Consider the following 13,564-nt stretch of genomic DNA (forward strand, 5'->3'; position numbering starts at 1 on the left):
ATCGACCTATTACAAAAGTATGATACTGATATTTTATTTTTAGAGGACAGAATTGAAAAAGTTATTCTAAATAAAGGTAATTATTAATAATATGTTTGACAGGCTTTGTGACAACTTAGCCTAACTAGCCACAGTATCCCCTATATTCTGGAATGAAAACTTCTTTATTAAAGGTGTAGTGTGTAATATTTATGAGGATTAATTGACATAAAAATACATTATAATATACATAACTATGTTTTCAGTGGTGTATAAAGACCTTACATAATGCACTGGCATGTTGGTATTACTTTAGAATGAGCCATGTTTATCTACATACACCACTGGTAACCTTACAGTGAAGTCTCCATTTTCTGCCGCCATGTTTCTACAGTAGCTCTAAATGGACAATGCTACTCTCTACTGTCTCAGACGACGACATCTTTGTCCTGTGTCGTCCACCTTAGCTTCTCTATGCACTTCAAAAGGGAGGAGTAAATGATGGGCGATTACAATTTGCAACCTCACAGCTAGATGCCGCTAAAATGTACATATTGCACCTTTAAATATAAAAACAATTGTTTTATCTAGTGGTCTAAGACTTTGGACCCCACTATATAAGCATTGAGATGGAATAAGATTACAGTGAAATCATCATTTCGGTGTTAGAGCATGTAGCCATATAGATGCTCAGATCAAATTAAAATGTGCGGATTAAGCCAAATTCTCGCTTAGGACATGTAATTTCCTACAGGCGCCTGGATGGGTGGAGCTACTTATTTGGATTATAACTAGGGTATTATATTAAAGCTGTAGTTCTCTCACACCAGTCGTGAATACTTCCACCATTCTGCTAGCTATATTATAAATATAAGCATCTGCATTATAGTCAGCTAATAAGAATTTTGGAAATATACATTTGTCAAAAATTAAAAATATCCTTTCAAAAGCACAATGTAACTAAAAAAAGAATAGTGTGGGGCAGTCAAAGACTGGCATGAGAGCCACAGCATCAGAGAGATGGTGGGGGAGTGGACCTTCACCTTGCGTTTGGACTGCGAGGGGCTGGGGTTCGGGGCCGGGCTGGGACTGGGTTCAAGCGGCGGAGGCGGAGCATTATTGGCTGCCGCCCGCCGCATCTCCTCCTCATGCTGCTGGATCTGCTGCTGAATGAGAATGAGCTCGCTGAGCAGCCCCTGCTGAGGGACGGCACAGTGACAGAGAGGGGCAGTCAATCAACCTGCTTACCAATAGGAGGACATGGAAGATTGTGCTTTGGGTAATGGTCCACCTCACTTTAATGTACTGCTTTTGATAATACAGTAGTTTTGGACTCAGTTATGGCGAACCTAAAATCTTAAAGGTGCCCTAGAATGAAAAATTGAATTAACCTTGCCATAGTAAAATAATAAGAGTTCAGTACATGGACATCACATACCGTGAGTCTCAAACACCATTGCCTCCTACTTCTTATGTAAATCTTGAGCATGAAAAACACCACAGAAAAAGTGCGCTATATAAATGTATTGAATTATTATTAAGTGATTTTCAACATAACGCCAACTGTGATGCAATCGCTGGTGATCATTTATATGTATGCCCCCAACATTTGCATATGTCCGAACATGTTCATTGTTAGGCGGAACTGACGGAGCCGAATCATCGGGACTGCAGGTAAACAAACAACACTCGAGGACAGCAAAAACGGCAGCTCTCATGGACACAAATTTCATGTTCCAGGCTGTGCAAGGGACGTGAGGACTTTTCATACCCTTCCCACAGATAAAAAATGGAAACCATATGCATGCTTCGCTGAACAACTGAACTGCTGTGTGCTGTGAGCTGCTGAAATAAGCCAATCAGAACAAAGCTCAACATTAATATTAATGCCTCTTCCAAATAAGGCAAAAACAGAGCCTTACATCCTGGAGACAATTTATAGGGTTGTAAATGGACCTGTAAAACTGTATCCGGACAATTTTTGCCCTTAAATAAGCCACATACCCTATATGTAGATATCAGAGAACAATTTAACATATTGTTTCAACTCATTCTAGGGCACCTTTAAAGAGCATAAGAAATGACCATAAAGGTCACTCAGCAAACGGAAGGAGAAGATCTGAATTACGAACATCAGAGGAAATTAAAAAAAGAACATTTATTCGCACTAGTAATATTGTTGAATCACATTCAAGGCCTGCACTCACGGTCAATATTGTCAAGCTGCTATAACTGCAGGAGGGCAAGTCTAAGTTTTAATAGATTAACTAATATCATATTAAAACTAGTGCTAAAAGGCAAAGCAAGCATTTGAGGGACAGTAAGTGATTGAGTTGCGGAGCAGTCCAAAGCCTGAAGCTAGAGAGAGCAAAATTTTACTACACCCTAACCCTCTTTCAAAAACTGCTGCTTCAGAAGATAGCCTATGTATTAATTCAATTGTATAATTTTGTCTTACACACATACATACACACACACACACACACACACACACACAACCATTAAAAATTTGGGGTAGGTACGATTTTGTTAATGTTTTTGCTTAACCAAGACTGCATTATTTGCTCAAAAACAGCAATACTGCGAAATATTATTACAATTCCAAATAATTTTGTGGTTTTTTATCATCAATGTTGAAAACAATTGTGCGGTTAAATATTGTTGTGGAAACCATAAAACAAATTTTATTTGATGGATAGAAATTTGAAAAGAATAGCATTTATCTGAAATGGGAAACTTTTGTAACATTATAAATGTACTGCCACTTTTGATCAATTTAATGCATCCTTGAATAAAAGTAAAAATTTAAATTATGGTGGCCGTACTTGCATTTAAATTAATAATTTGATACAAAGAACTTACTGTTTACATGCATGTTTTTACATTTTACTTAAATTTTTTAAATTACCTGCGTAATACATTTTTAACTACATTAAAATTACACTGCTGACACTTCCCTATCCTTAAACTTACCCATACCACCACACCTGTCCCTAACTTTAACCTTATGCCCCTCAATAGCAGCAAAAGTGTTTTACAATACAATATTTCCACAATAAGTATACTGTACCTATGTTTTGATACATAGTGATACAGGTACATAGTAGTTCAGGCCACCTAATATAAAGCGGGACCTTATAAAGTATTTAAACAAAACGTACTGACCCCAAACTGAATGATAGTGTATATATGCTTAGACTTCCGATATATCTGCTATAGCCTTGTCATTTTATGTATGCAAATATTAAAAACTTCATTGTTAATCTAAGACAAACTTAAAAGTTTTCCGCTGCAGACAAAGAGTGATTTATGAGTGATGGAACAAAGAAAACGAAAAACACAACACTGACATTAAAAATTGGCATATCAAGTAGTGAATTCTTTGCTCTCAAGAGAAGCAAGTTCTCATAGAGCATAAAAATGACCATGGCAGACAAACATATAGGAGTAATGGAAGGGAAGCTTTTACACAGACTGAGCTGAAAAAGACAGAAATTATTCATTATTATCATAATTATAAAACTGGATCTGACCTTTAAAACACCTTGGGAAAAAAGTTTCAAATTAAGAATTGTTGACTTAAATTATACAAAAGTATCTCAAAAAGCCTTGATGCTCTTCTGTCAATGTTTCAGTATGTCAATTAAAAGAGACATCTGCACACTACGCACTGAGAGAGGACAAAAATCAAGAGCAAAGTGAAAAAAACAGCTATTCTATCATGTTTTACTATTACAAACTATTACTAACTACTATATGAACAAAAACAGGAAGAGACTCTCTTTTAATCAACTGTTTTAGATAATTCAGTTACACCCATTACTAGAAGGAGCATAAAAACAAGAACAAAGCCATGCATAGACATCTGGAGCAGAATGGAGGCCTTTTCTGTTCCAGTACTATTTAGCCATGTACTGTATTGTATTTTAATTGGTTGAGGAAGAGGAGAGCAGCTTAATAAAAGAGAAACTTAACTTCAGCATTAGCAAGTTGCCACAAGCTTCTGAAACAGTGTCCATATTAAAGCAGAATAGCAGGGCCGTCAACCAATGTTGGTTGCACCTTAAAGTAAACGGTCAAAACAAATGAACAGCAAATGGCAACTCGGTTAATGCTGAACAAATCCCAAGCACACAGCTAGGCAGAAGAAATGCAGATAAAGACACTTAAGCTGCTTTAATTATTATAATGATGAAAAGAGCCACCATAATATTATGGTCAAGCTTTAGCATTCAGAAAAGCCATTTGAAACATCATTTATGCAGTGAAAAGAGACACATTTACCTTCTTGAACTGTTTATCACTGCTGTCGGACATGGTTGCAGACTTTGGTGGGACATCTGGAGCTCTCAGGGCTGAATCACCTGTGGTTTCTAGACGGAAAAAAATACAACATAAAAAAAAACTAATTATTTTTCCCTTTTTTTAATACTGACATTTAGACATTACACATATAACTTTCTGTCAGGTGACAATAAAAAAATAGCAAGCGAAAGCATATATTTATTTGAAGTTTAAAGCCATTAGCCTAAATTAAGTCACCATATCCCAAAGAGACTCAAAGATTTGAAAAGTAAATGGTGCAAAAGTGCTTGAGAAATGGTTTATAAATTATCAAGGCACACTTAATGACCATATCATTTTAGGATTGTAGTCTGTGTGGTAATAGTAATGAGAATAAATAGTGTATGAGAAAATATGAACATTAAATAAAATGCAGTTCTGAACAATCAATCCCTGTCTAAGATACTTAAAGGGTTAGTTCACCCAAAAATAAACATTCTTTCATTAATTACTCCCAATATTGTTGTTCCAAACTCCTAAGACCTTTGTTCGTCTTCAAAACACAAATGGATATTTTGAATGAAATCCGAGAGCTCTCAGACCCTCCTCCCATCGCTTTATAACATTAAGGTTGAACCACTAGTCACATGGACTATTTTAACAATGTGTTTACTACCTTTCTGGGCCTTGAAAGTGGTAAAGGGATAGTTCACCCAAAAATGAAAATTGTGTTATCATTTACTCACTCTCAAGATTCACTCATTCACCCCCAAACCTGAATGAGTTTCCTTGTTTTGATGAACACAAAAGAAGATATTTTGAAGAATGTTTGTAACACAGCAGATAGAGCAACCATTCACTACCATAGTAGGAGGGAAATGGTTGCTCTGTCTGCTTGGTTACAAATCATCAGAACAAAGACACTCATACCGGTTTGGAACAAATTGAGGGTGAGAAAATGATGACAGAATTTTCTTTATTGGGTGAACTATCCCTTTAATCAAATTGCTGTCTATGGAGGGGTCAGAGAGCTCTCGGATTTCACCAAAAATATATTTATTTGTGTCCCAAAAATGACTTACGGGTCTTTACAGTCTTACAGTTTTGGAACGACATGAGGGTGAGTAATTAATGACAGATTTGTTATTAAATTTAGTGGGTAGTGAACTAACCCTTTAAAAAAATTCTGATTAAATATTCAGTCAGTGTACTTTTCAAATCTCTTGAGCTGTAAGAACTTCACACATATAGAATAAATTAGTAATATCGATGGAAAGAGAGAAAGGGACAAACAAAGGGAAGGGCCCACAAAATCTTTAGAGAGGAGAAGGTGAAGTCAAGGGACCAAGTGGCAAGACAATTAAAATCGGAGAAATCACACATTCACAGATACTGTTAGTTTCATTAACTGCATCTGTACTGTCACTGAAAATGCATCTGATATTGACTTCGACTGAATGCTGTAGCATCTAGTTAAAAGATGTTGGAAAATTGTATATTATAAAAAGTGAAATAAACTAGATAACACTTGAGTCTTTGTGATCCAGTTTAGCTTATAATATACATAGCGTTTAAAAGTTCGGGGTCAGTCCGTTTTTTTACATTTGTAAATTACATTTGTTCAGCAAAGATGCATTCAATTGAGTAAAAAGAGACTATATTCATTGTTTAAATATATATATATATATATATATATATATATATATATATATATATATATATATATATATATATATATATAATTTAAATAAATTTTCTATTCATGTGACACTGAACACTGGAGTAATATCTGCTGAAAATTCAGCTTTGCATCACAGGAATAAATTACAATTTAAAATAAATTAACATAGAAAACCGTTATTTTAAATACATTTTACCAACCCCACACTTTTGAAATGCAACGCAACACTGTAACGCAACTGCAACAGGAAGCTTACTTTATCTGTTCAAATTAAGCTTCGGTCACACAAAGAAGCTGTCGCCTTGTACAGACAATAAAACGATTTCTGACTAACAACATTATTATAATCATTTAAAAGATAATTTCTTTGATAAGAGGGGTTTTGCTTCCATCCTTAGAGACACACACCCCATCAACTTAAATCCATTTTGCATCAGTGCAGCTGCGCAGGAGAAATCAAGGAACGCTAAGTGAGGCATTTACACACCTAATAACAGACGCAGACCAGAAGCTCCATTGACTTCACTACCCAAACCTGTGAAGAACGTGGAGGGAGGGAGAGGAGAAGGGAGGAACAAGAGGAACAAATGAAATGAAAATAAAATAAAGGCTGTAGAAAAAGCATGGAGCGCTCATTTCATTGCACATTGGGTCGGGATTCTAGCGGTCATGCAGTGTGAGCACTGTGTACTGGATAATATGTTAATGCAAACAAATAACCCAGACGTATGTGAAAAATCTTAAAATGCCTCAATGTCATATAACCATTAGGAAGATGATGATTAGGCAAATGTGAAAATGATTCTAAGCAATGCAGTGTTCTAAGACTTTACTGATCCATTTAGTTGGCAGAAATCACAGACAAACCACATGGGGTCACAGTTAGATTTAGATCCTTGAAGCTTTAAAAATCTTAATATTCATTTCACACACAGAGACAGACATTTAAATAAACTGACATTCACAAACATTGCAGTAAACTAAGATTTTTGGAACTCTTTTTAGAAGATCAAAATCACAGATAATATACCACATTCACTATGTTAAACTGTTCAATCCTTTAAAAAAAGGGTTGTGTTATATGGGCACTATAATTTCTACTAAATATTGTTACATTTATACCATTCAAACATTAGGGGTTGGTAAAATTTTGTAAATGTTTTTGAAAGAAAAGCCTTATTGCTACCAACACTGCATTTGTTTGATCAAATATATAGTAACATTGTGAAATATTATTACAACTTGAAACCACTCATTTTTAATATATTTTAAATTGTAATTTATTCCTGATACTGCAAAGCTGACCATTTCTCATGTATCACATGATGCTTCAGAAATTTTTCAAGATTTTTTCAAAAAATAAACAAATCCTGAAAAAGTATTATGAGCAGCAGCACACCTGTTTTCAAGATTGTTAATCTCAAGAAATGTTTTTTTGAGCACCAAATTTATTTAAACAAATATTTTTTAAAAATGTATAAAGAAAAAAAAGAAGAAATTAAATCTGAACTTTTCATTCAGCAAGGAGGTTATAAATTGATCAAGTGACAGAAATGTAATTTATTTGTTACAAAATACACTATATATATATATATATATATAACACCGGCAAAGATCGTGTATTCCAGCCTGATTCCAGCACACGTGCAGACAGGGTTGCCAAGTTTTTACAATAAAACCCGCCAACTACTAGCCCTAAACAATAGCTTCACGGGGATTCTCCGGGGGGAAAATGGCGTTTGGGGGGTAAAAAAACATGTGTTATTTTGGCAAGGTTGCTGCTAAAATTTGCACTCATGGGTCTATATATCACATAATAGTTGCTTCAACCCGTGGACATAGAAAACAACCCGCGGGGGGAAAAAACTCGGACTTGGCAACACCGTGCAGTTGAACTATGTTGACATTTGACAATGCGTCGCTTCGTTGCTCTGATTGGTTGTAGGTCTATCCAATTGATGTCTTTCCAGGTTCGGTTGAAACACGCCCCATAATCACAGCCCAATTGAGCAGTTTCAGACTCATATTCTGACTAGAAATGAGTATGACCACGTCAGGCTAGTAATTTCTGTCACTTTTGATCAATTTATGCATCCTTAGTAAATAAAAAGTAATCATTTCTTCTTCTTTTTTTGTTTACAAATCCTCTATGTTGTTCCTCTGTATTCAGTTTGTGTCTGTCATGGGGTGCGTGAGACATTGCTTACCGCTGGAAAGGAGGCTCTTCAGGAATGTGAAGTTCTCTCCGACCTTTTCCATATCAGGTAATAGTTTGGCTATCTCTTCTAGTTCAGGCAAAGCCTTGGCGAGTTTATCTTTATTCAGAGGCAAAGAAATAACATCATTAGCAAAATAATTCACAACTACAGCATATGCTAGGGATACATGATATATCGGCCACTGTATCAGTATTGGCCAATGTTCATTTTTAATGTTATTGTTATTGACCTGCTAAGATATTTAGGCCGATATTAAAGCTGATAAATAATGGATTATTTGCTTCAGCTGAGACACAGATGTGCTTTGTTTGCAATAAATAAAAGTATATTGGTACTGGCAATCGGCCAAAATAAACTGAAAAATATCAGCATATCGGCAAAAATCCAATATCGTGCATCCCTAATATTGTTTGATCAAAATATGGCTCTCTGAATTACTTACCCAAATCAATATTTTCACTCAGCTCCCATATGAAGTCTGGCACAATCCATGTATATTGGCTCATATCTGGAAGCATATCCTTCCATTCATCATAAGTCTATAAAAAACAGAAGAGCATTTTGTCTGATTCCAAAAGCCAATAGTATATTTGTTGACAACTAATATGATGGTTGATACGATAAATCTAGGGATGCACCGAATATTCGGCAACCGAAATTATTCGGCCGAAAATAGCCAAAAAAAGCACTTTCGGCATTCGGCCGAATAAGTAAAAAGGCCGAATAATTTTGGCCGAACAATGACGTTTTTAATGACGCGATCAAAAAGTAACCCACGTAGAGTGAGAGCTGCGTGCTTTATGCAGCAAACATGTCAGCAGTGTGGAAGCACTGTTTAGTGCTGAAATTTAGTGCTCATGTCATCGATGAGAAGAGGAACCGACTTTCATGTGAGAAAGCAGAGAAGCTACTTTTCATAAAGAAGAACCTGCCACTTTTCCTGAAGAAGTAGGCTAAGTAGGCTTATGTCTAAGACAGTTATTTATTTGTTGTGGGTTCATCCACATTTTTTGCACTATTCAATGCACATTAGTTGTTGTAGACATACAGAGTTACATTCTTTCAGCAGTCAGTTATAGGCCTAACATAGGCTATTCAAGAAGGGGGGCTTCTAAGATGGCCAAATAAAAATATATTTTTTATTTTACTAATTATTTATTTTAAGTTATGTTGTGCTTAGTTTGTATAATATCTGCTGGAATGTTAAAAAAAATTCAGTGTTAAATAAATATTTTGAAATTGTATTTTTGTTATTTGATTTATTTCTCTGAAAAGCAACACAAAATAGTAAAAAGCAAATTTTTACTATTTAATTATTGTAATGGTAAAAAAAAATTGCCAAATAAATGGAAAAAATGCGAAACACCGCGTTCGGTATTCGGCCTTCGGTCTTCGGCCAAGCATTTCATTATTATTCGGTTTCGGCTTCGGCCAAGAATTTCATTTCGGTGCATCCCTAGATAAATCTATAAGTCACATGCTTAATCATTTAAAAGAACAAGACATTAAAGTCAGTGATTAAATGAAAAACAAATATCTGCATCCTGTTTGAAATAGGACAAACAGCACACCCGTGTACATTCAGATTCAAATTCAGACTCTGCACGTGCAAGTAAAATGACCTTGAGGTCAGTAATTTCAATCGGCTCAACGCAACCAAATAGTTAAGCGTACCTTTTTTGCTGTATATCCGCCTCCAACTGCTGAGCCCAGCAAGATGTACCTCAGTTTCAGCAGTCTAGCAGCAAGTCGGGCCACCCAGAAGTTCCGGTGCTGTTGATAGCCGTGTCCTCCTGACCGGGATTTGGGAGGACGCATGGGGAGCCTGGAGAGAGACGTGTAATGGCGGGCTGCTGAGCAGTGAGGTGGTCTTTGTGGATTGTTGTTAGCAGAGTAGCGGTGATGGATGGCACGTGAGAGCGGGTGCAGTTTCTGCAACGGGATTCTGAACTTCACCCCCATTCTGGAAGGAAGCAGATTCTTGCAGGCAATGCTGTGGAGAGAGAGACACTATGATCATTCTGATGCGTTTATACTCTTCTGAGTCTCTTATTTTTCTAGATTATAAAAATATATGTAGATATATAGCCTATATTGTTCAAATGCAGTGCTCAAGAGTATGGATGGCTCAATGGCATCAAAATACTCAACTTGATATTGGCAAATCAGTAGTCAAAATACTGGGCCAGCTAATAGAACTAGTGCAATGGCATTGTTGTCAATTTATAGTTATGGGGTAACATAGGGTTTTATTTTTTTTAGGTAAATAAAATGCAAGAACCATTAATGAAAAATACACATCTATTTTCTTACATATAAAAATCTGTAATAATGGCAGGTTTTCTGCTTTCTGTCAGACATTTCAGGCAGGCTGTCAACCCACAGCAGATATAAAGTCCCAAATGTGACACATTTTAAGTCTTGTAAAGCTTAATAAAAATAAAATAAATAAATAGATTTAAATCTTGTTTTGAAACTGTTTGAATGACAAAGCCACAATGGTTTGAAAATGATAAACAAAACACTAATGGTTTACGTGGTGCCATAGTTTTTGACTTAATGTAATGGGATGTGTCAAATAAACGCAGCATACAAAACCACATCACTGTATAAAGTATAAACACCCATATTTGACAACAAATGCCTGCTGAAACCGTTACATTTTAAGTGACTATTTCACACTATATAACAAAAACTTAAAATAGTTATTGGTTGTTCCTCTTACAGTTGCCCAATGGCCAGTGCTTTAAATAGGAAGGAATATGTCAAATTAGACAGCAATTTGTACAATTATATTTTTAAGGATATTATTATGAAACCAACGTAGAATCTTTGTTGATTATTAATGTAATTTATCTAAAAACGTGAAAAGTGAGTCAGTGTTTGGGTGGTGTCTATTTAGTGCAGTGGTGTAGCCTGTCAGTCAGTGTCATTTAGGAAACGATAGCATGTAGCGTTAGTCATTAAAGGGGGGTTCTTCACAGTTAACCTTTAAAATTATAACTTGGTGTATTTATATCAGATGGGATTGGGCAGTTTTAGTTATTTATCCAATCACCTGCTTCCCAGTCTACCGTACCTGCGTTAAATTCTGTAGCTGCAAATGAGCTACTCTACTTACCAGGTAACTACACTCCCGGCTCGTAACATCCTGCTATTGACAATAATAGAATGTATAGGTGTCTATCAGAACTCTTTCCGATATGAAATTCAATGCATCTTTCCAAGTGTGGCACTTAGGTTAGCTGGATGGCTAACAAGGGCATAGCAAGCTGGCGATCACCAGTGTCAACTGCTGCTGGACGAGTGGAAAGTAGTTCCTGGTCCAAAGTGTGACGTCGTGCTTTCAAAACAAAAGTCAGCAAAAAATAAAAATAAAAGTCACGGTTTGGGTCACGTGATATGGTAGCTTTTTTATTTTATATTTTATTTATTTTTTATGTAATCTGAAATAACATGATGTGCATATGTAACTTTTTATGAGCAGATTAAATGCAGAAGAAATTAATTTAATGGCTAAACATGAAGGTGAAAGAGCAATCCAAATTCTAAGCTTTCTAAAGTAGGCTACATTGTATTTTCACAAATCAAGTGGCTGTAAGTAGAAAGCAGTCAGATTTTTGAGTATAATATAAGTGCATTACAGTGTATATGACATTTCCTAAATGTGTGCATAGCTGCCAGTACAACTACATTTTAAATATATATATATATATATATATATATATATATATATATATATATATATATATATATATATATATATATATATATATATATACTCATTATGTGTGGATAATAAAACCTATAATAATAATAATAATAATAATAATAATAATAATAATAATAATAATAATAATAAAGTAGGATATTGTAAGTCATCTAGTCCAAATTGTAGGCAATATCACTCTAAGATTATTTAGATTTTCTACTTATGATTGCAATACAACTAAATTCCACTAGAAGGAGAAGTGACACAGATGCTATTGAACGACTGCAGGGTATAGCCTTTAACCTTTAAATCTTCAACTTAACATTTACCAAAATGACTGTAGAACTATAAGTGTAATCTTCACAGATCAAGTTAAGTAGAAAAAAAACCAAATTATTTTATTTTATAAATGTCCACTGTTAGACTCTCCCCTTGAACAAAGACTGAACTGAGTGTGTAATTTTCCTCTTTGAGTGTCTTCAATAGGCAAGGTCACATTTTATTAAACTGGAGGTGCTCTTTGTTCTGGCTTCTGGACTGTGAATAGTGTTGTTTGAGCTGAATGCATGTGCTTATATGACATGTGTCCTCTTGGGATGATGGCATGATATTGAGACCGCCAACTGGTGTGAAGTATTTCTCTTTAGACAATGTCTGAAAGAGAACCTCTCCAGATTATTGTGTCTTGCTTTTGTGCAACAATGGTGTCAAAAATATGAAAGTGATTTTGTTTGTTTTTTTGTTCATAGTTTTTGTTTTTAAACAGCCTAAAATTAACACTTGCCAAGAGCCAAATGCGAGTAAAAATGGACTTTGCCATTAAATCAGGCGCAATATGACTCGAAAGGTAATTCAATTTGTCACGTGTGGGAACTTTTCCACATACCGTTCAGATCATAAAGAAGGTTGGAATAGGTTTATGTTATGTCTTAACTGAACATAAACAGATGAGAAAGAAAATATGTGCATTTTCTAGTGCATTTAATAGCATCAGACCACCCATCCTGAGAGATAAACTGAAGTGTATGGGGGTAGATCTGTCCTGGATAAATCCGACAGAACGGCCACAGTTTGTCAGACTGGGCAACTGTGTCTCTGAGACAGTGTTGAGCAGCATTCGGCACCACAGGGGACTGTCTTAGCACCATTCTTGTTCACTCTGTTTACATCAGACTTTAAATACAAACCCGATTCCAAAAAAGTTGTGACACTGTACAATTTGTGAATAAAAACAGAATGCAATGATGTGAAGTTTTACATTTAAATATTTTATTCAGAATACAACATAGATGAATTATCAAATGTTTAAACTGAAAACATTTTTTTGTTTTAAGTGAAAAATAAGTTGATTTTAAATTTCATGGCATCAACACATCTCAAAAGAGTTGGAACAAGGCCATGTTTACCACTGTGTGGCATCCCCTCTTCTTTTTTATAACAGTCTGTAAACGTCTGGGGACTGAGAATGCAAGTTGCTCAAGTTTAAGAATAGGAATGTTGTCCCATTTTTGTCTAATACAGGCTTCTACCTGCTCAACCGCCTTAGGTCTTCTTTGTCGCATCTTCCTCTTTATGATGCGCCAAATGTTTTCTATGGGTGAAAGATCTGGACTGCAGGCTGGCCATTTCAGTACCCAGATCCTTCTTCTACACAGCCATGATGTTGTAATTGATGCATGTATGTGCACA

At 35.4% G+C, this 13,564-nt stretch overlaps 1 protein-coding gene across 4 annotated transcripts in view; it reads right to left on the minus strand.

The window, feature by feature from the left end:
- Positions 1–11,493, minus strand: part of opa1 (OPA1 mitochondrial dynamin like GTPase) — a 48,791-nt gene extending 37,298 nt beyond the window's left edge. The window contains exons 1-7 of one of the 4 annotated variants that reach the window (XM_067459915.1): positions 11,285–11,493; positions 9,838–10,156; positions 8,606–8,702; positions 8,152–8,259; positions 6,432–6,479; positions 4,264–4,352; positions 1,023–1,178 (exon numbers count right to left, since the gene is read on the minus strand). In XM_067459915.1, coding sequence (XP_067316016.1) covers positions 1,023–1,178; positions 4,264–4,352; positions 6,432–6,479; positions 8,152–8,259; positions 8,606–8,702; positions 9,838–10,156; positions 11,285–11,313 — 846 coding nt within the window. In that variant the 5' untranslated portion in view covers positions 11,314–11,493. The remainder of the gene's footprint in view (positions 1–1,022; positions 1,179–4,263; positions 4,353–6,431; positions 6,480–8,151; positions 8,260–8,605; positions 8,703–9,837; positions 10,157–11,284) is intronic. The other 3 variants (XM_067459916.1, XM_067459917.1, XM_067459918.1) reach the window with 3 other exon arrangements.
- Between the last annotated feature and the right edge of the window lie 2,071 nt (positions 11,494–13,564).

The sequence above is a fragment of the Pseudorasbora parva genome, chromosome 12 (assembly GCF_024679245.1).
Source record: "Pseudorasbora parva isolate DD20220531a chromosome 12, ASM2467924v1, whole genome shotgun sequence".
In the NCBI taxonomy this organism is placed as follows: Eukaryota; Metazoa; Chordata; class Actinopteri; order Cypriniformes; family Gobionidae; genus Pseudorasbora; species Pseudorasbora parva.